Here is a 27,409-nt window from a genome sequence, read left to right as displayed (position 1 = left end):
GCCACTGCAGACCTCACAAAGCTGAATAGAATAGCATTGTTATAGTAGTCTAGATTTGCATTTTTTCACATCAGTCAACACTTTGACATCATAGTCAAATCCATGAAGCTGTTTTGCAAGATTTTAGATGAGGTCTGGCCATACATGACATACAGTTCATCCATAAATTACCTTCTTAATTAACTCTGGAGAATGTACTTTATACTGTGTGACAGCATGGTTCAAAGTTCTCATGACATAATAATATTAGGTGCCAAATAAATAAAAGGACAGATATAATCAACAATTATTGGTGTATAAGGGCAGATTTCAATTCCAGATGGGACAGTTCATCCCAAAATAGAGATTCAGTTATCATTTACTCACCCTCATGTTGTTCCAAGCCATAAGCCTTTCTTTCTTCCATGGAACACAAAAGGAGATGTTAGGCAGAATCTACTTTTGTGTTCCACTAAAGAAAGAAAATTATATGGGTTTGGAATAACATGACAAAAGATTATTTATTACTTTATTTGATCAACTATACATTTAAGGTCAGGTATGAAAGTACATTTAGGTTTTAACACTCAATGTACCCTTCAAAAGCCTATAAAGAAATGAAAGGTGACTGTTTGAACAGATTACGAAGCGTGTGGCGGATATTCGACAGCAATGCCCTGGGGTAAGATGGATGTGACTGAACAGGTTGCTCCTTGAAAAATATTTATGTGAACATCTTAACTCCCTCTCTGTACGTCACGTCAGTCTAACCATCAGGAATGAAGAATAACATCCTTCCGATGAGAAACACTGTATGTATTATATTTTGCAACTCATGTAAAGCATGCATAAGGGTTATCAAGACTTCATCATTGCAAATAAACGCAAGTACAGAGATGTGCAGTACTGTAAAGTAATAAATCAATCTGTCATTGGCTTTGGGACAGTGCAAGCAACTTACAATGGAAACAAAATCTCCTTGAGTATTGTCTTCCTCAAACTACATGAGCACAAAAAAAGCCACGTCATTGAACTATAAAGCAAAATATAAAATAAAGTGCCAATTATTTGAAAACAAATTCCACATACACATTTTTCATGCAAAACAGTTCACAGAGAGGTTGCAAGGTTTTAAATGATGAAATATTATGCTATATACTGTTGAAAATTAAGACAAAAATTATTTGGACACTTTCTGGTGTTGCAACATGTCCATTGATAATGCAGTTCCTCTTCTAGGACACCTCTGTGAACTTCGGGGAACTGACTTCATACTGTACGGTACATCTACTAGTAATAACCTTTGGACCAGTTGATTTACCGTAACTGCAATAATGGATATGAAAATTAAGTTCTGAGAAAAGCATGATTTGCTTGCATATGCCACTGTAAAGCTGCGTTCACACTGCCAGTGACACGGAGCGACAAAACGACCTCATCTCGTTCATTTTCAATGAGAGCTGGCAACCTCCGGCAACACGAGCACCGGCGACCGATGGCGACCGTACGTAGGCGTGTCGAGCGACGTGACAAAGTTTGTTTAACTTTATGCAAATGAAGAGCGACTTTCGGGAGTGACAGCCAATAGTGGTGTAGTGGTCTAATGCACATAACTGGTAAACTGGTAATCAGAAGTACCACCACCATTGTGTCCTTGAGTAAGGCACTTAACTCCAGGTTGCTCCGGGGGGGATTGTCCCTGTAATAAGTGCACTGTAAGTCGCTTTGGATAAAAGTGTCTGCCAAATGCATAAATGTAAATGTAATATTTTAATAATAATATTAATTGTAAAGAAAAAGTGCTGTTTAGACTCTCCATACACACCACTAGCGAGCTAACCACCAGCCACTGGCGACATGCAGTGACAAAGTAGCTGGCAGTGTGAACGCAGCTTAATGCAGTCATATTTAAAAGTGTCCAGATACATTTTGAAGCCACTACTTTCATTCGTTCCTACATGTATGGCTTATTATCGTAAATAAATGAATGTATATGGTGGTTATAATGATGATAGATTCATTGGGGATCTTTCTCAAGGCTGTCTGCACATATCATTATTTTTACAAGGCCATGCAGTCGTTCCCATGCCTTCCCCATCTTTTCTTTATTGCCTAGGGCTGTCTTTCTTTCTCCCTCTCTTGGCTTTTATATATAATTTTCTCACAGGTTCTTCTTATTGTTTTATATATGCCTTTGTTAAAGGTGAATGAACTCCTAAATAAGGTTTATTTTGGAATGGTATTCATTTCATACTGTGCATTTGTACCTAGAATAGACTGATTTTAATGGTAAGCACAGTCGATCTATTCAGAGTATGCGTCTGAAAACAAAGGCACTTGCTGTTGCTTTGTTCATTTTTCATTAAAGGTGATGTTTGTCATTTTTTCTAACTTAAAGTCATTTCTCCTATCCAGAATTAATGTGCAGAGACAATTATAAGTAAACCATTCATAGGTTGTTTTTTTGAGAATCTGACCAGCCTAAAATTGCAACATGGTTCAACCAATGACATGAGTTTGAGGATGGGGTTGTCTGTTTAACTTACCAATGGAAGACAGCGGGTGTGTTTGGGAAACCTCTTTGAAAACATTATTTCAGCAATTTCGTTTAGTGATACTTGTGGCACAGAAATCGCACACATTAGCACTGTTATTAAATGTGTATGATTGATGATATACAAAGAGTGAAACCTAATGTGGCACCTTTTTTTACTTCAATAGTTTAAAGTATTAATGTGTAATACTTAAATGCCTAGAACATTTTGGTGATAATATATCTGGACATCTTGCATGTGTGAGTAACTTCAGTTTGAAACAACTGGCAGCAGACAAATAGAGCGATGTTGTTTGTAGTGTAAGTTTGCACTGTTGCAAAAACTATTGATCCACATGAGCACGAAAAGTCAACAGCATTCGTCATGCATCCTGTTTTTAATCTGATAGGTCTTTCCAGGAACATACCTGTAGGGAAAACATGCATATTCAAATGTGTTAGCTTTAGAAAACTGGATTTTTAAACGTGTTGAATGCAAACGAAACGTCTCTTGACAAACTAAAGACAAAAAAAAGGGGGGTGAATTGTTTGATTAGATCCTTTCTGGAGACAAAAACTTTTGTCAGTCACTTTTGACTTTTCTTCTCAAAAGTGACTGACAAAAGTTCAATAGTGTAAAGTTCAACTCATTCAGAAGCTTTTGGGGAAAAAATATGTTCAAACGTGATTTCTGGCCATATTATGCAATTAATTGTACTTTGATAATAGTAGTGTTATTTACAACCATGACTCATATATGCACACAGCATAGGGACTGTTACTATGTTTAGTGTCAATGTGTTTCATGCATTATGCCACAAATGCTGTTGATTGAGCTTAACTTGTATTGAACCAGGAATATTCCTGTAACCGTCTTAAAAGTTTAAACAAGGTTAAAAGTGTGTAACTTTTTCTATGGTTTTTCCATATTAAAATCATTTCTCCTATCCTAGCCTAAAAATGCACAGACATGCATAAGTAAACCATTTACTCTCTATAAGTAAACCATTTATTCATTGATTTCTGCGAAAACTGCAAACACTGTGACTCAGTGGCATTATTAAAACATTGTTCTGTTTGTTTGGGTTTCCTGACCTTCCGACACAACAACATTGACTCAACCAATGGCTTGAGTTTGAGGCAGGACTTTGTGTGTTCGATCAACGTCAGATGGGGACGGGGGGTGTTCGGGACAAGATGTTTGAAAACAGTGTTTCAAACAATTCTGTTTGGTGGCGCAGAAATTACGCGCTTATGCTTTAAAAATGAAAGATAAATGGCCAAAAGACAAGTGTGTAACTTTTTATGTGTTAGAACACTTTCTCCTATCCCACCCAGCTTAATATGCAGAGACAACTATCAGCTCTCATTTTATCGAAAACTGTAACTGTGCCTCTGTGGTGCTAAAAAAAATTTCCTCTGTTTGTATGGAGCGGGCAGCTCCACCCTCAAAGAACATCAGTGGCTAGATCAATGTGTGAGTCGGGACGGGACATTCTATTTAATTGATCAACAGCAGATGGGGGCGTTTCGAAAAGCTGATTTGAAAACAATGTTTATTTTTGCCATTCCATTCGGAGGTGCTTGTATCGTAGAAATGACACGGTTCAGCATTAACTTGGAAGTAACACATGCTTTTCCACCATATATCATCTGTTTCTCTCTCAAACTTTGCCACTGGCATCATTCTAACCTTAATAGAGTGTCTATAAGTTCACTGTTGTCACCCCAAATGAGAGGCATGTGGAGACTAGCTAACCGGATTGTAGTAAATACAATTTACAGCGTCTCAGTCCAACAGAGATGTCTCACTTCATTGTGTGTCTCTAAATCAAATAAGGCAACATATTGTCTATTTGTAACTTCACCGTCAAAATACAACCATTGTAGAAGCTCAGAACTTTAATTATGGGGCAATTTGATTAAATAAATACATAGCATGATCCTCTACTTGGTAAACAGCATGGAGCATGAACTCATTTCACACAATTGATATACTTTCATGCAAAAGTTGCCACCACTATTATGGGTGTTATGAGTGATTGCCAGGGCACTGAATGGTTGTTAACACGTTGCTGTGTGGTTGCTAGGGCGTTTTACAAAGTGGTTTGTATGGTGTTCTAGATGGTTGCTTTCTGTTCCAAGTTAAAAGAGCCCACCCCAAAGTATCTACGATACTTAGGGGTGGTATCGGGTCCCTCCTTCAATGTAAATTTATAGGATTATTTTCTACCTATATGCAGTTTCTGTTCCTGCAAGGTTTTCAAAATAAACACATTCTCATAACCGCAAGGCAATGATCTTGTTTCATCGGTGTCCTTGAATTTGATGTCATCAAAGAATCAGAGAATGTACTTGTTTTTTTCCCTGCCGGATTACTCTGTTTTTGAAGTTTGAGGTTGGCTATAATAATCTAATAAATTACACAAAGCCTATAGACTCACAACTAATAGGAATACACTGTTACTTGCAACAGAAGTAGGTGTGCACTGTAAATAATGATTTCATCATTATGACAACATCTTTGTTTCCCTCTATTTACCGTACACAATAATTTCTCTCATTTCTACTGGATTTTAGTGAAGTTTTCAGTGTTATAATGCAACATTTTACAAATATAAAGACAAAATCATTGCATTGCAGGTTAACTTTGCCATTACGTTGATTTTACTTAGAATTTAAGACAGCAATGTAACGTCCGTTTTCAATTTGAGTGCATTGATAATTTATTATTGTCTGTAAATTAAAGAAAAATGAATGGAATTACCCTATAATGTATTTCACATTATCAGTTATTGACTCATGTGTTTTATATACTGTAGATGCTTAAACATATTCTGGGTTCAATACAATTGAAGCTTAATCAACAGCATTTGTAGCATACAGTATAATGTTGATTAACACAAAAATAAAGTTTGAATTATCCTAATCCTTTTCTTAAAAAAAAGTAAAAATCTGGGTTACAGTAAGGCATATATCGGAACAGTATACGGTAAGGCATATACTCACAGCTATATCCAGACATAATACTTACAATGCAGGGAATAAAATCCACCATGACCTTCCCCTGATGGAGTGGGACTACTGCATATTATTTTAACTGAGAATCAATGAAACATTTCATCCCACTTATCAGATCAATAACATATGAGGTTCAAATGGATGACAAAAACGAAATTGACATTTGAAACAAAAGATGAATGTTTGGAACAGTTATTCATTTTGAGAATTCATTTCAATTGATTCAATTACTTTCCATTCAATTTATCCTATAGCTTCTAGCTGGTGGTCACAGTGTAATGCATGAGCAGTAAACAAGTGCATAGTTAGTCTTTAATATAACAGAAGTTATCGTGAGGCTATTCAATTATGCTGGAAGTGTTTCAAAGACAATTCGATTTAGATCAAATAGAGAAGTCCAGACCAAATAACAGCACAGATACCTGGGTAGAAAGAAGACATTACTGTATAGTGATTAGTACTTGGATGTTGACTAAGAAAAGGCATGTGCTGACACTATACAAGACCACTGCTTTAACAGTAAAAGGCCTTTCACACTGCATTTTTGTTTCCCACTGCTCTGTTATTATTTTTCTATGTAAACATGCAAGACGGATGTCTCTGACAGTTGCACCGTGTCTCGTGTGAATTTAGAAGCACTTTTAAAAATGGAAACTTCAATCTTCAATAGACAGTTGATTGATGATGGTTTCATAGAGTGGTGGTGGCGTAGTTGGCTAAAGCACATAACTGGTAATCAGAAGGTCGCTAGTTCGAACCCCACAGCCAACACCATTGTGTCCTTGAGCATGGCACTTAACTCCAGAAAAGTGCACTGTAAGTCGCTTTGGATAAAAGTGTCTGCCAAATGCGTAAATGTAAATATAAATGTCATTAATGTTTCTAACTTCAGCTAATTGTAAGTGCTTGCCACATACATTGACTGATATCAGCAACCATTTGATGCCTATTGGCACAATAGCGTGCCTGAGCAATACGTATCACGATGTCAAAATAAGAGTTCACCAAGAAATACGTTTGGTGTCCTCCATGTTTCCTGTTCTTTCCGACATCAAAGCACTAGAACGCGACATATTCGTAATTACAACTAATGAAGTGGGAAGAAGGATAATTCCGATAGCATATGATTGTAGCATTTGTCAGAATTTTTTATGTTTCGTCAGCTGAACAATAATCATAATTTTATTACACGGCTCTCTAGAATACTCTATTCTGATTGGTCAATGACGTCATCCAGTGGTCAGATATTCCTCTGTAACAACCACACATCCGAGAATTTAGACATATCAGACCACTCATCTGGGTACTGCGAGCCATCGCTCCTGCTTCACGGATCACTGTGTGATCTCTGCAAGTAAGCTAATAAAATAATTTCAACTTGCATACATTTTTCATGCCCATTTATTTGTTTATTTGGTAAGTAGTCTTGTAATGGGTTGAATAATAAATAGTCAGATGGTCATTTTCACAAAATAAACACCAACAGAACTCCAACGTAAATCTGAGGTTGATTCCATCTGTTCAGTGATTTCTTTCTTCTCAAATTACATAATTTCAACTAGGGCAGCAACAAACCCAACGATTGAGATCTAACGATTATTAGAACGATTAATCGACTATTCAGCAATTATTGCAACTATTAATCATTAGCTCTTAATTGACTATTCAGCTTGTGCCTTGATTTAAAATGTTGTATTAAACATGATTAATAACAATAAAGATAATAAAATCATATTTTAAAAATACCTCTAAATGACATTCACCGAATTACATATTTTTACAAGTTTAATTCAGAGAAAAGAACTGCTTACAATTCTATTATTATCATTTGATTTGTTTTGTTTCCATTAAAAATATTAAAAAAATAATTAATACAAGATACATTTACTTGAGAAGCAACATATAAGATATTAAGACTTAATATATCTTGAATATGTATATTTTGTATATAAATGTATTATTTAACTTGTTTATACTTCTGTCAGTGCAGAAAAGTCAAAATATCCATATATTCAAGCTTATTCTCTGAAATCATATCTTATATGTTGTTATGTAATATGTGCGTCTTTGGTAAATATATGTTGTTTTAAGGAATTTTTGATATTTTTAAATATCTATTTTTTATTATTTTAAATATTACAATTTTTTTCCTTTTGCATTATAGCTCCTAAAGTAAATGTATGTTGTTTTAAATGAGTTTTAGATATTTATATTGTAAAACAAGCCAAAACAAAAACAAATCTATACGTAATTTGTTGCCGTGTATAACAGAGCGAAGACTACCCTCTCTCACCTTTCTGTTCACTTCAATCCATCTTTAACTCACAAAAACAAACTCTCTAATCTTAATAAAGCTGCGTATTGTCAATTTTCGTTACGATAAGATACACACCGTGACACGTATATTATGATTCAATACCTCACAAGCCATCACGTAATATCAAGCTGCATCAAGCGCACATGCAAGGGATGAGCGTCCCCATGTCAAAGTGTGCACCACTTTGAAACGCAGTTTCAATCTCTCCCCTTAGATCGGGTCAATTCACGCCTCATAGAAGAGGCGCTGACCACACAGAGAAATTCCAGTTTCGGAGTTTGCAGTTATTTACATGACCTGCTTCCTGATTATTTGAACTTTACAGGTGCTGTATGTAAGACTGACAACAAGTGTTTGAAATGGGTACTGCAGTCCAAATTCTAAATATTGGAGAGTTGTCTGCCCCGCCCCAGACGCGAAGCTCATGCGGGTTGCCAGAATGTTGACATACAAAATACAACTCAGCATCCTTTTTAAAGGATTTCTGGGCTTTAAGCTGTCTCATCTTCCAAAGGCATCTCCAATATGTATCCTTGTTTTAATACGCCTCTAGTCATGGTGGAGGCTTTTTGGGTCGGGTAGAATCTGTTATCTCTGATCCAGCTCGATTGCTGGCTTCCATGATGCAGCACGCAGGGTTGTTTGCCTGCAAACTTATACAAATCTGGCAATCCGGCAGTGTCGAAATACTATTGGTGAGTGGGCAGTGGGCGGGATCACACACGCCAAAACATAAACTGAAATTCCGGCCTGGAATAGAAACTTCAAAGTAGAATTAACTGGCTGTAGCATTGATATCAGAGAAGCCAGTATTTCAGCTTTGCATGTTTCCTAATTCTCTAATGAAAATGGTCATTTTATGATTTAGTACAGTAAAAATATTACATATAGCACCTTTAATAAAGGATGCATTAAAGATGTAACGCTAGGGTGTTTCATTTAAAGACGCTCTGACATGCAAGTTTTGGTTGGTACTCCTCTCGCGAGCGAGTTTAATGTGATCTCATGGTAAGTTAAATGAGATTAAATGATTATTTGATAACGAAAATTTTTGTCAACATTTTATTGTCGTCATTGTCGATAACGTCGACTAATCATTTCAGCCCTAATTTCAACGTATATCAATATTTTATGTCCATATATTTATTTCTTTGGTTAGTAGCCGTGTAATAATCAGGATAATGTACAGTCAGCCAGTTGTTATTGCACACTAAACCCCTTCAGGGTGATACAAGACCCCTCCACTTCATGTCGTGATGGGGTTTATTGTGCAATAACAACCAGCTGACTGTACATTATCCCTTACCTGTTGATGTGCATGGCCCCAGAAGTATAATTTGTCAACATTATGAATCATTTTGAACAGCACAATATAGTAAATGTGATCTCATTTAAGTAAAGTCAGGCCCATGGGTGGGGTCAATGAGCATCAACAATACTACCCATTGAGCAGACCTCACAGCCTTGTTTTCAATCCTTGCAAAATGAAGCTTTATAAATATGGTGCTACTTTGACTAAGGTCTGTGGCACAGACTCTTCTCAAATCTTTGACCAAACATTTGTGTCTGCATTTGCATAGTTCTGGCCTTATGCCCTACAGAAACCAGTGCCAAGAAAATGTTGTGACACATTTAGCCAAACTTTGGGCATGACTCTGCATGCCACAGATTCTGAATGATGAAATCCGAATGCGAGATTTGATAGTGACTGGGTGTTAACTTACCAAAATATTTAACTTAGTTGCATGCACATTTTAAAGGAAGTCCTTTGTCTTAGTATATAGAGATGCACACTTATGGCAACTGCTAGTCCACCCACATTTACATTTCAAGTGAATTTCTTTCCATTGTTGAAACTTGCTGTCATTAATACCAAATGGGTCAAAAAAATGTCATCTCCAAGTCGCAATGGCCTTTTCTAAGAAAGCCGCCATATGCTGTGGGAATTAAAATATGACATGCCTCTAAGACATACTGATTGACAGGATATGCTGACACATGCATTTCACAGGCCCATCACCGCAGGGCTTTGCACATGCTAAATTGACAGGTCATTTAGAGGCAAGTCTTTTAAAGGGATAGGCAACCAAAATACACTATCAGATAATTGTTTGGACACACTTGACTGAATATGTTTCTTGTAATCTTAAAAACCATTAGATCTGAAGGCTTGTGCTTAAATGCTATACATTAATTAAATGCAGACAAATATAAATTGTGCCTACTGTATGAATTTCTTTACACATCTGGAAAAGCGGCCAACAAGTGCACAGCATACATGGGAACTCCTTTAAAACGGTTTATAAAGCATCTCAGAATATACGTCATGAAGTTAGTTGATAGAATGATAGAATGAGTGTGCAGAGCTGATTTCTAGGAAAATAGTGACTGCTTTGAAGAAGATAAAATGTAAGAATATACCAAACCAATTTCATGGTTTTGGTCACTATACAGGCTTAATTCCCATACCTCCATTTTTTGTGCCATATAATGGTTTCGATTTTTTTCATAGTTTTGACTATGATTTACTCATAAGATGTAAAAAGTGGCACTTTTGTCATGAAGAACGGTCAAATATGTCTGTCTAGTGCACATTTACATAGAAAAACAGCACAGACAAACACAAAACAAATCCAATGTGAACAGCCCATACGTACTGTATCTAGACCACTAAAACAATTTCAGTTGTGAAAAACTGTGAACAATATATTCTTCTGCTCTTTCTCAGACACCAGCACAAGTCTGCATTATACTGTTAAGTGCAACAGTCAGGTTCTGGAATTAAAATTCCCATTTATTTTCTCCACAGGCAAATTGATTTTTAACTTATAAACAGAGGTGGGTAGTAACTTTACTACATTTACTACCTTACATTTACTTGAGTAACTTTTTGGGGGTAAAAATACTTTTAGAGTAGGTTTAAAAGTGGGTAATTTTTACTCTCACTCAAGTAAATTTCTAATAATTTGTTTGTAATTTTATTTAGTTACAATGGACGGCATTCCTGTCGTTACATTTCTGCGTTTAAATTTAATTCATGTGCAATTTATTGAGAGCTTATTGAATTGGACTTTAACGACTGTGGAAGTTCACACAGCTGAGTGTCACTCAAGCCGAGTCCATCACTGCTGCAGCATCATGCTCTTCTAACTAAGAGAAACACTGTCTTCACTCTGCACAGTAAAAAAAAAAATAGTTTCATCATACAATGCCTTCATTTAACACCAAGACAAGCAGATATTTCAAGTCTAAAAGTGCAGCTCCAACTTAAGGCAGCACGCTGTTTTGGCTCTAATGATAACGCAGGCTATCTGTGCTATTGTGCATTTTCAGGGTGATTCTGTAAATATGGGCTCTTGTGACATCAGTTTTTAAGTGTACATTTTTAAATCTACAGCAATATATCAGTGCGCTTTGTCCCGCATCCTGCATGTCATAAGCAGTATTTACACATTTACCCCGGGCATACTGTACTTGCAGCTACTTCGGGCGGAATAACTGTATAAATCCATGTAAACATCCACGTTAAGTATAAATGCCTTTTGCTCTGCCAATCACGTTATTGACAACTAGAACGCAAACAGACAGCATTTCTGCATGTGGTGCCCTACGCAGGCTGCATACTCTGCGTTTAGGGAGTGGCGGTACTGCTGTATAACACTAATGATCTAAATTCTTTTGACACTGAAAACTGTAACTACACTGAACTAACAACTAAAAGCTATGAAATAGCGAAAGTAAGCATTAATAAAACATGATCTTACATTGGTTTATATTTTCCTGTGGGACATTGTTCACGTTTTCACTGTAATAATTACTAGAAAGGTTTCTAAACCTCTTTTTTTATTGACAAATTCATCCAGATCTGACAAGAGCCCTTAAAGTGATAGTTCAATCTAGCATTTAATTGTCTCATCATTTACTCGCCCTCATGACTTCCTTTCTTTTGCAAAACACAAATAGTTTTTTTTTTTTGTGATCACATTTTTATTAAGTTACAGAATGTTAATATACAAAGATCAAAAGTAAAAATAAAATAAACATAGTTCTGAATATCCCCCCCCCTGAAATTACCCTCCCATTTCCCCAAGGCGACCATACCCCAATCCCATCTACAAATTATGTTTTTTTGGACGAATTTCTCAGCTCTTTTGATCCATACAATGCAAGTGAATGGGTGCCAACATTTTAAAGCTAAAGCAAATCACATAAGTCAGCATAAATTTAATTCATAAAACTCCAGTGGTTAAAGCCATATCTTCAGAAGCGATGTGACATGAGAATGTGTGGATGAGAAACAGATCACTTTCACATTCTTCTTCTTGTGTTTTCGGCGATTCACATTCTTATCAGCATATTGCCCCCTGCTGGCCTGCTAGAAGAACTTCTAGCAGAAAATGACTTAACTATTGATCTGTTTCTCAACCACACCTATCATATCACTTCTTAAAATATGAATTTAACAACTAGAGTCATATGGATTACTTTTATGGTGCCTGCATTTACTTTTTGGAGCATAACATTTTGGCACCCATTCATATGCATTGTACTGACCTACAGAGCTGAAATATTCTTCTAAAAATCTTCATTTGTGCTCTGTAGAAGAAAGGAAGTTATACACATCTGGGATTAAATGATGAGAGAATTTTCATTTTTGGATGAACTACCCCTTTAAAGTGTCATAATTTCCCTACCCTCATGTTGTTCCAAACCCGTGTGACCTTCTGTATTCTGTGGAACCCAAAAGATGTTAGACACAATGTTAGTGACTGACAATCTCAGTCACCATTCACTTTCAATATAATATATATATATATATATATATATATATATATATATATATATACACATTCACTGAAAGTAAATGGTGACCAAGTCTAACATTCTGTCTAAAACCTCCTTATTGTGTTGCATGGAAGAAAGAAAGTAATAGAGTTTGGAACAACATGATGGTGACTGATAACAGAATTTCCAATAATAATAATAATTCTGTAATACATGTTCAATGTGTATTATGTAATGGAAATTAGGGGAATTAATGTCCATTATGCCAATTGTGAACGTAACGAGTTACTACTTGAGCACCCTTTTAATTGGATACATTCTTACTCTTACTCAAGTAATTATTTATGTTAGCAATTTTACATTTACTTGAGTAATTATTTTTTAAAGTAATTGTACTTTTACTTGAGTACAGTTTTTGGCTACTCTACCCAGCTCTGCTTATAAATATTTTAATGGATAGTTCACCCAAAAATGACAATTCTGTTATCATTTACTCACCCTCATCGCATCCCAGATGCTAGATCCTCACAATGCAAGTGAAATAGTGGCCAGAATTTTCAAGGTCCAAAATGACTCCAGTAGTTATATAAAGAGAAGAATTTTTTTTACAATAAATCTACTTTCACACAGCCCTCCTAAGCATGTTCACAAGAATAATTGTTCAGTTTTTTTTCTTCGGGCATATCACCACCTACTTGGCAGGGAGAAAGAAAAGAAAGAGAGGGACACAGCAAAGGAAAATAATAAAATCATATTTGCACAACAGCCCAGTAAGTGGCGAAATACATAAAGGATATGAACTGGCTAAAAACTTTTGTAAATGCGCATAGGAGGGCTGCATGAAAGTAGATTTATAGTAAAAAAGGACTTAAATATTGATCTCTAGTTTCTCACCCACACCTATCATATCGCTTCTGAAGACATGGATTAAATGGACACCTTCTGATTTAGATATTGATTACTTTTAAGCTGTCTTAATGTGCTTGGAAAGTTTTGGTCACCATTCACTTGCTCTCTATGGACCTACAGAGCGGAGATATTCTTATAAAAATCTTCTTTGTGTTCGGCAGAAGAAAGAAAGTCATGCACATCTGGGATGGCATGAGCGTGAGTAAATGATGGGAGAATTTTTATTTTTTATCCTCGTAAAGACAAACCACCACAAGCTCTGAGGTTGCTAATTGATGGTATATGCTTGTGTTAAAGCCATCAGTCCATGATATTTCAACTTCATTTTTTTATATTTGCAGAATTCCTGGTGAAGAACTACACTACCCTTCATCCTGAAGAAAAAATCCACCAACCAGAGAGCAAAGAAAGTGTGGCAAAAGAGCTCCACAGCGACCACCCACTCCCATAACACATTATGAAATGACACAATCAAGTCAGTCTCCCTAGACTCTCAAACTACTTAGCCTATATATTTGTATGTATATGAATATTTTGTAATACAAATAAAATATATTGTTTCTATGTTTATAATCATCCATTTAAAATCAATACTTTTACATATTTGTATTGTTTCTTTTATTGGATTACGTTATTCACAATGCCTTTTGGGACTGTTGTTCATTCCCTCACTAAAGACATTAAGTTCACAGTCGTGTACCCACGTCTTGCTTCAAATCAAAGCTTGAAATCTTGTGATTCGCCATGGAGCTGGTTGGTTCGGTTCATGGATCAGAACTCTTTTATTAAGGATTTTATGAAAAAACTTTACTTGAACCAAGATGGCTAAAAAAGTGTCCGGTTACTGTCGTGCTCTATAATGGACGGACAACACAGTGCATTGATCTGATGTTTATATCCAGCATTTAATTACTCACACAATGCATAATTGTCCTGCTGTCTGCAAACTGTTGATAACAACTACTAATCAAGTTGTTCTGTCCACGTCATCGGATTATTTTGCAAAATGTATGATCAAAATGTCCTAGGCAGCATGCAAACATTCTTTTGAGTATAAGGTGTGCATCTTATCATATTTGCACATATTAACAAATGCATATGAAAGACGACAATATATCTCCCATTGGCCTTTATTTATTTATCCAATTTTTTGAGTGTCAGATGCAAGACCGTTTTGGAAGCTACCATCTGCTGTTAATTTCCAAACTGGCAAGAAATCCCAAACAGCATGCTGAACACAGTTTGCCCATGTAGACCAGAGACCACCAGACCATGAACAGATGCAAGCGATGGCACTGGACCCTACTCAGTGGGGCAGCTATCTAGCTATACAATATGCTGGTGTTGAACTCTTGGCACTCATTCTGTGGTCACCAGTTACAAAGGTTCAGCAGATATTTGTTTATATATGTTTGCCAATGTTTTAATCCTAATTACATTCATTACACTTTAAGCAACACAAGAGACTCTTGCCTTGAGATGATTTTTTGGAGGTCAAAAGACGAACCTTAAAGCTAAGTGTTATACAGATGACTCATAATATAGCCTCAGTGAGGATGTTATTATGCGAGTGACAGTAACTGAGCTGGGTCACTAACAAATAGAACTGTGGGTAACACTTTAAAACAACAATTAGTCTGTAACAATCATCATATAATGTGCAAGAGATTAGTTGTTGATTAAATTGACATATACAAGGAATAAGATTAATAAAATGATCTATCTGTCTGTCCATCTGTCTGTTATTTTATATTTCAGTAACACTTCACAATAAAGTTCCATTAGTTAGCATTAATTAATGCATTACCTATAATGAATTAACAACGAACACGTTTTAAAACATGTATTTATCTTAGATAATGCTAATTTAGGACAATACAATTATTGATTGCTAGTCCATGTTAGTTTATAATGCATTAACTAATGTTAACATATACAACTTGTCATTTAAGAATATTAAGATATACAGTATGTTGGAATAATTATGAATAAAGATTTAAAAAAAAGCTGTGAAAGTATTGTTCATTGCACTTGAACAAATGTAGATGAACTAATGTTAACTAATACAACCAGAAACTATTACCAACATTTAGACATTGACTCTCATATTTTTATAGGCCACATATTCATGTTTGAATATACATTAAATGATCAACCACTGTTTAATGTTTATTAATGACGTACTAATGAAAGTTTCTGCTCTCTCTCTCTTTCTCTCTTAAACGTTATGTTTCTTTTTGCTTTCCCATCTAAGGACAGGTAGATTAGCAGAAATAAATCAGTCCAGGACTGAAGCGAGCCCTCTCATTATGTTAAAGCCACTTCACTTACCTTTCCTCTCCGATACGGAACAACACACCACGCTGATCAACACAAGATAGACGATTCCCACTTCCCAAAACAGAGTTCTCTTCGTAAATCTCGCATTTTCTAGTGGACGCATTTTAAAGCATTATTTTGCTCAACTGTTACTATTTCCCCAACTGAACGGTAATGTTGCTCGTAACAGAAGTTACTTTTCCAGTGGCAGGAGTCGGGACGCGTACAGCTCCTGAACGAGTGCTCCAGCAGCACAACGTGTCTGAGCGCTTCTCCAGAACAGCTGTGACGTGACGCGACGCATCAAAACGAGTGTGTGCGCGTGTGTTTTTAAGTACACTTGCCGATGGTGTAATTTTGTGATGTCATCAGACCCTTATGTACTTTGCTGAATCAAATGTTATCTAAATGGGATGTGCTTATATATGAATAGCCTATTTTTCTTCTTTAAAAAAATAGAAATTATTTTGGATGTCAACTTTGCCCATTTAAAGTTGTAAAATATGGAAATTAAGGCATTTTCTTATGCAATATTCGCTTCTTTGCCCATATTATGGCAAACATAATGCATAGAACATAGGGCCTATGCTGAACAGAAAATATAAACATCTAAATAAAATAAACTTATTAGAATATCATCTAAAAAAATGATACTCTTCGTTTGTCAAAGCCTTTTAATGAAAGGGCCTAAATATTGCAACTAGTTTCAAAACACTGAATTAAAAATACTTTGTGCATGTACGGTAAGCGAAATATAAAATGCTCAAATGGTAGTCGAATAGAAAATTGAATTTTCAAAAATAAATAAATAAATGAATACATAAATAAAACAATATATCACCAGCAAAATTATTTAAGAAGAAAAGTACCTGTCTGTACATTTAGCAGGACATGATTACTATTGATATAGGCAACTGTTCACATTATGAAACCTCAACATGTTACGTTTACTGTATGAGCAAATGCCACTTTGAAAAAGCTGCATTGAACGATGCTAAACGAAGCAAATTAGCATTGAGGTGATTTAAAATCATAAAAATCAAATGTTTGTACATTTTGTGTCTGCTATGATTTATGTCTTCTTTCTTATGCAGTTGACATATTGTGGAGAGTCAAAATGACATCATTTATTGCTTGTACTCAGGGCTAGACTGGCAATCTGGCATACCGGGCATTTTCCCGGTGGGCCAATGCACTTTGGGGCCGATCAGGGTCGGACTGTCCATTAGGAGAACCGAGCGGGCCAGTGGGTCGCTGGCGAAAAGTGCCGAATGGGCCACGATAAGCTCAAATGAGCCACAGTGTTATGCAGAACGGACCACAAAACAGCACCGCGATATGCAGAACACCCACCCCCCTTTGGCCATAGGGAGAACCGGGACTTTTCCCAGTGGGCCGGCCACTGAACGGGGTCGACCAGGGGCCGGTTGCACCAGCTGTGCATAAGTTAAAACTGCCTAGTTGTGGCGTAAATGGGCACTAAGTCACAATTTACACACTACTAAATATTTGAGTGTTGCTCCATTAAAGTTAGGTAGAACGTAACCCTACATACAAACTAAATATTTACAGCAGACTCTGACCAGGAGTAATTGACATCATTTAATGACATCAATGAGCATGTTTTGCATGACATGCATCAATCATTTCGACATATATGATGATTTTGGCATTTACACTTGTTTACATTTACGAAGAGAAAAAAACGTACTTTTAAGTGGCTCTTCAGCATGAAACCGATCTAACCTGCAGTTTTAAGGATGTATCACCTGGTGTCATGTTTCAACATATACAAAATATATAAGATATTAAAATGAATAAATTATACTAGTTCCTATATATTGTTATTTACACAGGGCAAATATACTATTTATCAAATCTACTTTTCTTTCGTATCGTATTTGAATGGGGATATAATTTATTACACAGAAAGTTATGTGAATAAACCAGGTTAGAACATCAACCGTAACAGGATCAAATTGAAGTTCACAGCTTTTTAATACTTCTGTGTTCAAATTTGAAGGCTGCTTATTGGATAAATGAGGGTAAACCTCATATTATGCGACTATGCATTACTTTATGGAGAGTTTACGACCTACTAGTTATGTCTTGCCTTAAGAACATGTGGTGCAACCAAATTAAACACGGACTTATTTACAAACTAACTAGATACTAAGCCCTTAGTGTGAAATTTACATCCCAACTTACGTGATACTTACCCCCCCGAGTCAGCCCCTGCTTGTACTTAAAACAGGCTCCTCAAGTTTGAAAAAATAATTACGTTCTATTGTGGTCTTTGTTCGCATGCCTCCTGGCTCTGATCGAACTTCGCCTCAGGCTGTCAGTGCAGCGCACAGATTAGACTTCCCTCACTAAAGGTGAGTGCTCGATTAGTGCAGGGGAGAATATAATTTAATTAATAATCTAAATCATGTGTTTTCAACAACTTGAAGCTAGATTTGAGTGTATTTATGTAGGTACTAACATTATACTGAGAGACTTTTAAAATGAAGCCCTTTGCATTTTAGCAATCATGGCCATGTTCAATCTTGTTTCAATTTATCCTGCGGCCTTGCTACAGATATAGTGAAGGACTGCAGGTTCCAAAGCGTTTTGGATGGTTTTTCATCATCATTACTGTCACATCCGTAATGCAGTTTCCCCCTATTTATTTGAAAATTACAATAAATAAAAAATAAATATGACTTGTTCTTAGAAGTGCTAACCTTACAACATTCTGTGGCTGTTGTTATTTCTGGATTGTGCATTTCAATTTACATAATTTTTTACAAAGTAGTGTGTGGTCTCCCAAAAGCTTGTGCCCATTTTTGTCATGTCTGTAAAGCAGGTTAATTTCCCAATATAAACTGAAAAAAAAAAGATTAAAAAACCTTATCTAGACTGAAAATGTCCTGATGTCTGGACTCTATCTGAGTACTTTATATATGATGTTAAATTTGACATTTTCACTGCAAATCCCATGTCCTTAACACTGGACACTGCAATATTTACATACAGTGATAAAAAGCACTTAAAAGATATGGGAATTATATTTATAAATGTTGTGAATTATGTCTAAAAATGTGTAGCTGACTTGAAATTTCAATCACTGACAAAACAGATTATTATTATACATGCAATCTGACATCATATGGACAGAATAGTGTACATGGAACATTAAAACAAGCTAAAATGTAATTAAAACTGTGAAAATCTATATATAAAATTAAACATGCATTTTCACAAACTATATTGTTATGGCTATATCGTGAAACCCTGTGTTAATAGAAATAGAAATTCAAACAAAAGCTATGATAAATTGATAGATTAAAAGAAAAAGAAAACTAGCATTAACTGAAACACTAAAACTAAGCTAAAACTGTCAAAAACAGTTAGCAAAATAACGGTCGCAAAACAGAAAATTAAATACATATTCAAACTAAATTCAAATCTCAAAACTATAATAACCATGCATCACGTGATCTGTCACTGCTTGCCCGTGAAGTCTTCTGCATGTGTATATATGTGATTTTTTTTAAATCTTTTATTTTCAGATAAATTCTTCAGTTGTATGTAACAGGCAAAGTTCCCTTGTTTTATGACAGTCGTTCACTGCAGTGCAGGACTCATCAGGACGCAGAGGCGTCATGCCCATTCAGACTGAGGGGGCATGTGCCCTCTTAGATTTTTGAGCCGACAGGATTTTGAATTGATTATTTGAAATTCCAAAAATGTATTTATACTTCTATAATTAAATTAAATAATTATTGCATGTAACAAAGAATGTCTGTGGTAGAAATCTTTGTTCACATGTCTAAGGCACGGTTACTCACCTCAGTCTGGGTGGCGGAGGACAAGTCTCAGTTGCCTCCACTTCTGTGACCGTCAGTCTGTGCATCTTATCACATGGCTCATTGTGCATGATGCTGCGGAGACTCCCAGCATGTGGAGGCTCATGCTACTCTCCGCGATCCACGCACAACTTACCACGCGCCACATTGAGAGCGAGAACCACTAATCACGACCACGAGGATGTTACCCCATGTGACTCTACACTCCTTAGCAACCGGGCCAATTTGGTTGCTTAGGAGACATGGCTAGAGTCACTCAGCACGCCCTGAATTTGAACTCGCGACTCCAGGGGTGGTAGTCAGCATCAATACTCACTAAGCTACCCAGGGCCCCGGCCTCTTTTCTTCACGTTTAAAGAAAACAGCAGCTTGTGTTCTTATTTCAGTTTGAATCCTCTCCTTTCCAGTCATAGTAGAAACATTAATTGCCGTTCTTACATGGTTCCTCAGTAGCCGCTGGCTGCTGAACAGATCGAGACGGCAGCTCTTGTCAAGCTCATTCACAAGACATGAGCCATTTTGTCTTGCATGACTGCTTACCGCTCACACTGTGCAAAATTGTATTTATTCCATTCCCTTAAGCACAGTATGATCTGATTGATCGATCACTCTCTGGTGCATTGTGTGTCAATCACTATTACTGACCTTTGTGCCCCTTCAAAAAAAAAAATAGGTGCATGACACCCCTATCGGGACGGATTGGCATTTACAATACAAATCCAATATGCTCACATGTTTTCAACCACCTCTTAAAGTGGTTTGTGTGATCCAATCACAATGTTTCACAATGCGTACAACTGCAAAGCCCTGCAAAGGGTGGTGCGAACTGCCAGGAACATCATCGGAGGTGAGCTTCCCTCCCTCCAGGACATATACACCAGGCGGTGTGTGAAAAAAGCTCGGAGGATCATCAGAGACTCCAGTCACCCAAGTCATGGGCTGTTCTCACTGCTACCATCAGGCAGGCGGTATCGCAGCATCAGGACCCGCACCAGCCGACTACATGATAGCTTTTTCCCCCAAGCAATCAGACTGTTGAACTCTTGATCTATCAGGATCAATAATTAGCACTGCACTTTATTAATCTATAATCTCACACTGGACTGTCAACATATTCTCCTCAATACAACTGCTATATATATATATATACACATATATATTTCATATACTCCCACTTATTGTATTGTATTGTATATTCTGTTCTATATTCTGCATTGTATATAATTATTGTGTTGTGTAAGTATGTGTACATCTGATTTGTAAATTGTTTTGTGTAAGTATGTGTACATTTGATATGTAAATTGTTTTGTGTAAGTATGTTGTTTATTGTAATTGGTATATGTCTCGTCACTGTCATGACTGCTATGTTGCTCGGAACTGCACACAAGAATTTCACCTACTGTTGCACTTGTGTACATGGTAGTGTGACAATAAAGTGATTTGATTTGATTTTTGATTTGATGTTTCAGACCCTGTTTACACCAGATAACTTGAGACAGATTTCAAGCTAGGTGTAAAAAGGGCCTTTGTATGATTATACAAGGAATTGCTTCTATATGTATTGTTTATTCTGCAGTTCTACATGTTCAAAGAAGTCTTCACAGCCAACGGTTCAAGAAGTCTGATGTTTTACTTCCAAGCCATTCAGTTGGTAAAACACAACTGATGTGATGGTGACTGTAAAATATCCTAAATAATTTCCCCTTCATGATAATAACAAGCCAAAATCTGCATGTATTTCTCAGTAGATCAACACTGGGAACGAAACCACAAATTCAGTCATTGGATAGAAGAAACCGTTTCTTACAACTGGCTCTGAAGTGGTACAATTCATTACATGAACATTCCTTGGTTAAGCAACACAAACAGCACAAGCATATGTCGTCAGAAGCCATGTGATTGCTTTGTGTGAGGAACAGACTGAAGTTTAAATTGTTATTTACTGAAAATCTTCCATTCAGATGGAGCTCTCAAATTTCATTCAGGCATGCTCATTTTTAAACTTGGTGTGTCAGAGCACGCAGTGCCAGGTTTGATGTAAATTATGCTAAATGCAATTACTTGCATGTACTTGCATGTCTCAAATCAATCCTGTCATGACAAATCTGAATATAATATGAACAATTTTATGAGATAGATAGGAGTTAAAGGGATAGTTCACCCAAAAATGAAAATTCTCTCATCAATTACTTACCCTCATGTCATCCCAGATGTGTATGACGTTCTTTCTTCTTTGAAGAATATCTCAGCTCTGTAGGGCCATACAATGTAAGTGAATGGAGAAACTCCAAAAAGCACATACAGTCATAGTAAAAGAAATCCATATGACTCCAGCGGTTAAACTGATGTCTTCTAAAGTGATACGATCGCTTTGGGGGGAAACAGATCAATATTTATGTCCTTTTCACTATAATTGTTTACTTTTTAGAGCTACTGTATATCATTTGTATACTACTACTGCTGCTATAGGCTATGCTATTTTTACAGTTTTCCATACCATTGTATAAAGAAGATTATTTTGAATGGACATATCACCCCAAATTACAGTATTTACCCACCCTCTTACAACAAAATAACATAAAAGGAGTTGTTAAACAGAATGACAGCCTCAGTCACCATTTATTGTCATTGTACGGAGAGAAAAAAATACAACGAAAGTGAATGATATCTGAGACTAGTATACTGCCCAACATCTCCTCTTGTGTTCCACTGAAGAAAGAAAATCGAATGGGTTTGGCATAACATGAGGGTTGAGCAAATTAGGACAGCATTTCAATTGTTTTGGTGAATTATCCCTTTAAGCTTGCCAAAGGTGACTACAGATGCTTTGTCATTACCACCAGGCTGGTTTAAATGATCATCATAGTAGGCAATTTACCAAAACAAGTTGTTCCAGATATGTATGTATGTAGCTAAAGAGACAAACAACGAAATGGGTCACATCTTCAATCATCTGTATTCATGGCAGTTTTTTGATTGTTCAGCAAATTGCTACCCATAAATTGATCCCATCTCTCACAGTCCTAGGACAGATCATAATCTAAGAGAGCCGATTTTAGTCATAACATAGTGACAATGTGTTGTTACTGCATTTTGCCTTTGCAATGTAGTGTTGTTTGCTGGTTTCGTCTCAATAAATTAAAAAGTGGCAAAGGCCCCCAAAAAATACTCGTTGCATAAACTGAAAAGTTTTTTAGTCCGATAACCTACAAAATGTGCTACATCTGCAGAGCAAAATCAGCAAAACCAATCATTATTATATCTATCAATCATTTCTTTCAGGACTGGGGAGCTTTGCAAGGTGGCCAAACGAACCCAGAGATGCAAAACTTCCTGAGTTCAGTGGAAAAACTCACTTCTAGCCTTTCTTTATTGGAGAAATGCACTGAGGAAAGATGTTGTCTTCATAGCCCCCCATCAGCCCAGTCACTTACAGAAGCCTACAGACTTTGAATAAGCAGGTAAAGGAGAAAATATGAGAAAAGAGGAAAAATTAATTATGTCATTGGCACCTTTACACTTTGTTGTTTCTGTGATTACTTATATCCAAGTATTTGTGGGGAAACTGTCATGGTTTTGCAGAGAATCAACAGAGGCTCAGGACCCAAATGCAGAGTAAAATAAAGGGGATTTATTCTTATAAAATAAACAAAAAAACAACACAAACTATCCCATTGGTGAAGTCCATGTCCATGGCAGAGCTCACTGACGTGAGGATGGGGTAGACTAATAGATACCAGGACCGACAGACAAGATCATATACAGTACTGACATGAGAGACGAAACAAGACAAACTGGAACTGAACAGCACTCACACGAGGAGACTAAAATAGGGAGAGAAATCAAACAGGTTAAATGCAGGGTAGGTGAGACAGATTAACTTATAATGGGCAAACAAGGAGGCGGGATATGACGCAAGACTGAGGGACACGCAGCAACACAGGAAAAAAAAACAGCCATCTGCTCTCACAAGACACAAACACCTGAATGGCATGAGCACACATGGCCAAGACAATAAGGCAATATTTTGCAAGGCAAATGCCAAGCGATGCACGCAACAGGCGACAAAATGAGACAGGATACCTGTGCGGGCCACACACAAACCCGAAACCTAAGACCGAAGTGACAGAACCTCAGCACAACGTTAAGACAGCTTGCGACCCAGGCACGCAGCGCAATGCGAAGCGTACCCCTGTTTGCAAGAGACAAACATAAACTATTGACGCAAGTGCATGCTATCAAGATGACATAAGCGCAATGTATTCATGTCAATAACAGACAGAACATGGAGCATGAGTGCCTGTATCCTGACACAGACCGAAACCGAACCAGACAGGGAAATCAGGATCCAGACACCATGCTCCGGACATGAAACAAGACAGACTGAAGAGTGAAATAAAAAGGGAAATAAAAACCGAAGCTGATTGTTTATTCAGTAAGAACTTTATTTAGTTTCATTTAGTGTTAATTCGAAAGGAATTTTTTGTTTGTACACATATGGTTATTCATTTTAACATGTATGTGTGTTTTCAGCCTTATAGATGAAATAAAGAAACCTGATGTGAAGAAGGTCATTGATATATAAGTCCAAGACAATTAGAAAGTAGAGAGAATTGGTCAGTCCAGTGGATTTTTATGTATTTATTCATAATTTTCTGCTTAGGTCTAAGCATTTGTATACATTTTAATACATATTACAACATAATGTTCAAAATTGATTTTATAGGCAAATCTCACCACAAAAAAAGAAAAGAACTTCTATTGTGCTTAATTTTATGAAATAAATTTCATGACAATTAAAGCTGAAGTGTGTAATTTCTGCACCACTAGCACCACCAAACAGAATTGCATAACTAATGTATTCAAAACAGCTTTCTGAAAATGCCACTGTCTAAAAAAAGATTGTCCCGCCCCCGTCACGCTATAGTCAGTGTTGTTGTTTCCCATGATGGGTCACTCAAAACAAAATAAATTTCATAGAACCCGAGAGACCCAGAGTTTACAGATTTCAAGAAAACTAACCCATGAACGGCTTACTTATAGTTGTCTCTGCATATTAAGCTGGGATAGGAAAAAGCATTTTAAAAATGAAAAAGATACACACTCCAGCTTTAAGCATATTTCCCCCCAAAACTGTTATGCATACATTAATTTCTATATAACTATTGTCTATAAATACTTAAATTAAATAATATATCATTACTTTTTTCACATTACAGAAAAGAGAATGCGAAATTTTCGCAATACAGTAATAAGGAAGTTTGTTAAGGAAGTACATTTGCTTAATTTCCATTAAAATAATGTCAGAATGCAAAGCCTTCATTTTCTTTTTGCAAAATACAATTTCATATTTTTTGGGGTGAAATTTGAACCAGGCATGTTATTGTCAGGTTTTGTCAAATTAACCCTTATATTCTCTAACAGAATAACACGTTTTTGTATGATGCTGTCTATCTGTATGTGGCAACCCGAGGGGAATGGACACAAAAACTAATTATAACAGAAACTTCTTTAAAAAGAAAACAGAAAAAAAATGATATTAGACACACACCTAAATAAACCGACTATGCCAATCCAGGGGCCTACTACTGACCTGCCTCTGTCCAGTATGATGCTGTAGGATATAGTAAATTATGAAAAGATACAACCACTCTCTGCACTTGACTGAATCATTTTAGTAGCTTTTAAAAGTATTCATGTATTATATTCATATAGTGAAGACCAGTAGTAGTTTTATCACATTTATTTTAATTCATTTGAATATATGATGCTGCTGTTAAAATATTTTAAAGCTGTTGAACGTTTTCTTAATTTGTATTTTCTGTTCTATTGTTTTTAATTGGTTTCTAATCATTGCTTTATTTTGTTTCTTTGTTCTTATTTTATTACAGAATGTTTACTTGTCTTGAATAATTAATTGAGATCTTGGAACAGTGCTTATTGTACATAATTAACAAATCAGTATTACAATTATTATCTGTTGTAGTATCGAAATTGGTATCGAGATTCAACAGTTATCCCTGCCAACTACTAAAATATTGGTATTGTGACAACAGTGCTTACATATACACTCACCTAAAGGATTATTAGGAATACCTGTTCAATTTCTCATTAATGCAATTATCTAATCAACCAATCACATGGCAGTTGCTTCAATGCATTTAGGGGTGTGGTACTGGTCAAGACAATCTCCTGAACTCCAAACTGAATGTCAGAATGGGAAAGAAAGGTGATTTAAGCAATTTTGAGCGTGGCATGGTTGTTGGTGCCAGACGGGCCGGTCTGAGTATTTCACAATCTGCTCAGTTACTGGGATTTTCACGCACAACCATTTCTAGGGTTTACAAAGAATGGTGTGAAAAGGAAAAACATCCAGTATGCGGCAGTCCTGTGGGCTGAAAATGCCTTGTTGATGCTAGAGGTCAGAGGAGAATGGGCCGACTGATTCAAGCTGATAGAAGAGCAACTTTGCCTGAAATAACCACTCATTACAACCGAGGTATGCAGCAAAGCATTTGTGAAGCCACAACACGCACAACCTTGAGGCGGATGGGCTACAACAGCAGAAGACCCCACCGGGTACCACTCATCTCCACTACAAATAGGAAAAAGAGGCTACAATTTGCAAGAGCTCACCAAAATTGGACAGTTGAAGACTGGAAAAATGTTGCCTGGTCTGATGAGTCTCGATTTCTGTTGAGACATTCAGATGGTAGAGTCAGAATTTGGCGTAAACAGAATGAGAACATGGATCGATCATGCCTTGTTACCACTGTGCAGGCTGGTGGTGGTGGTGTAATGGTGTGGGGGATGTTTTCTTGGCACACTTTAGGCCCCTTAGTGCCAATTGGGCATCGTTTAAATGCCACGGCCTACCTGAGCATTGTTTCTGACCATGTCCATCCCTTTATGGCCACCATGTTCCCATCCTCTGATGGCTACTTCCAGCAGGATAATGCACCATGACACAAAGCTGGAATCATTTCAAATTGGTTTCTTGAACATGACTATGAGTTCACTGTACTAAAATGGCCCCCACAGTCACCAGATCTCAACCCAATAGAGCATCTTTGGGATGTGGTGGGACGGGAGCTTCGTGCCCTGGATGTGCATCCCACAAATCTCCATCAACTGCAAGATGCTATCCTATCAATATGGGCCAACATTTCTAAAGAATGCTTTCAGCACCTTGTTGAATCAATGCCACGTAGAATTAAGGCAGTTCTGAAGGCGAAAGTGGGTCAAACACAGTATTAGTATGGTGTTCCTAATAATCCTTTAGGTGAGTGTACAGTATATTGAACATGGTAGATCTTGTAATAATAACATTATGAAAACATAGATCTCATAAAAGTGTAAGCATCCATTTTTAAGCACTCCAGATTCACTTTAATTTAACTTCTGCATAATTGCAAATATGTTTGGCCACTACATAGTAGTACAGTGCACAAATACAAATAATACACCCCATGGTGCAGGGAGGAGATGTTAAAATGAGGAGCATGTTAAACAACTTTTTGAATTCAGCTACACACAAAAACTTCATGCTTCACAGTTCAGAAGTGTTTTGGTCTAACTGGAACGTGTAGCAATGCTCCTTGCATTACAGAAATACTGTTGTGGAGTGGGATGTAGTCATGTGTCTGTCACTGGGGAGAGAGGAAGCTGTAAGGGCCATCACCTGGTGATTAAATG

At 36.6% G+C, this 27,409-nt stretch overlaps 1 protein-coding gene across 1 annotated transcript in view; it reads right to left on the bottom strand.

Moving 5' to 3' along the window:
* The window catches only part of LOC127635155 (epidermal growth factor receptor-like), a 46,583-nt gene extending 30,453 nt beyond the window's left edge, over positions 1–16,130 (bottom strand). The window contains exon 1 of the mRNA XM_052114943.1: positions 15,876–16,130. Within this exon, the coding sequence (XP_051970903.1) occupies positions 15,876–15,987 (112 nt within the window). The 5' untranslated portion in view covers positions 15,988–16,130. The remainder of the gene's footprint in view (positions 1–15,875) is intronic.
* Positions 16,131–27,409: the final 11,279 nt, after the last annotated feature.

This window comes from Xyrauchen texanus, chromosome 42 (genome assembly GCF_025860055.1).
Source record: "Xyrauchen texanus isolate HMW12.3.18 chromosome 42, RBS_HiC_50CHRs, whole genome shotgun sequence".
NCBI lineage: Eukaryota > Metazoa > Chordata > Actinopteri > Cypriniformes > Catostomidae > Xyrauchen > Xyrauchen texanus.
This window is presented reverse-complemented; position numbering and strand designations above follow the sequence as displayed.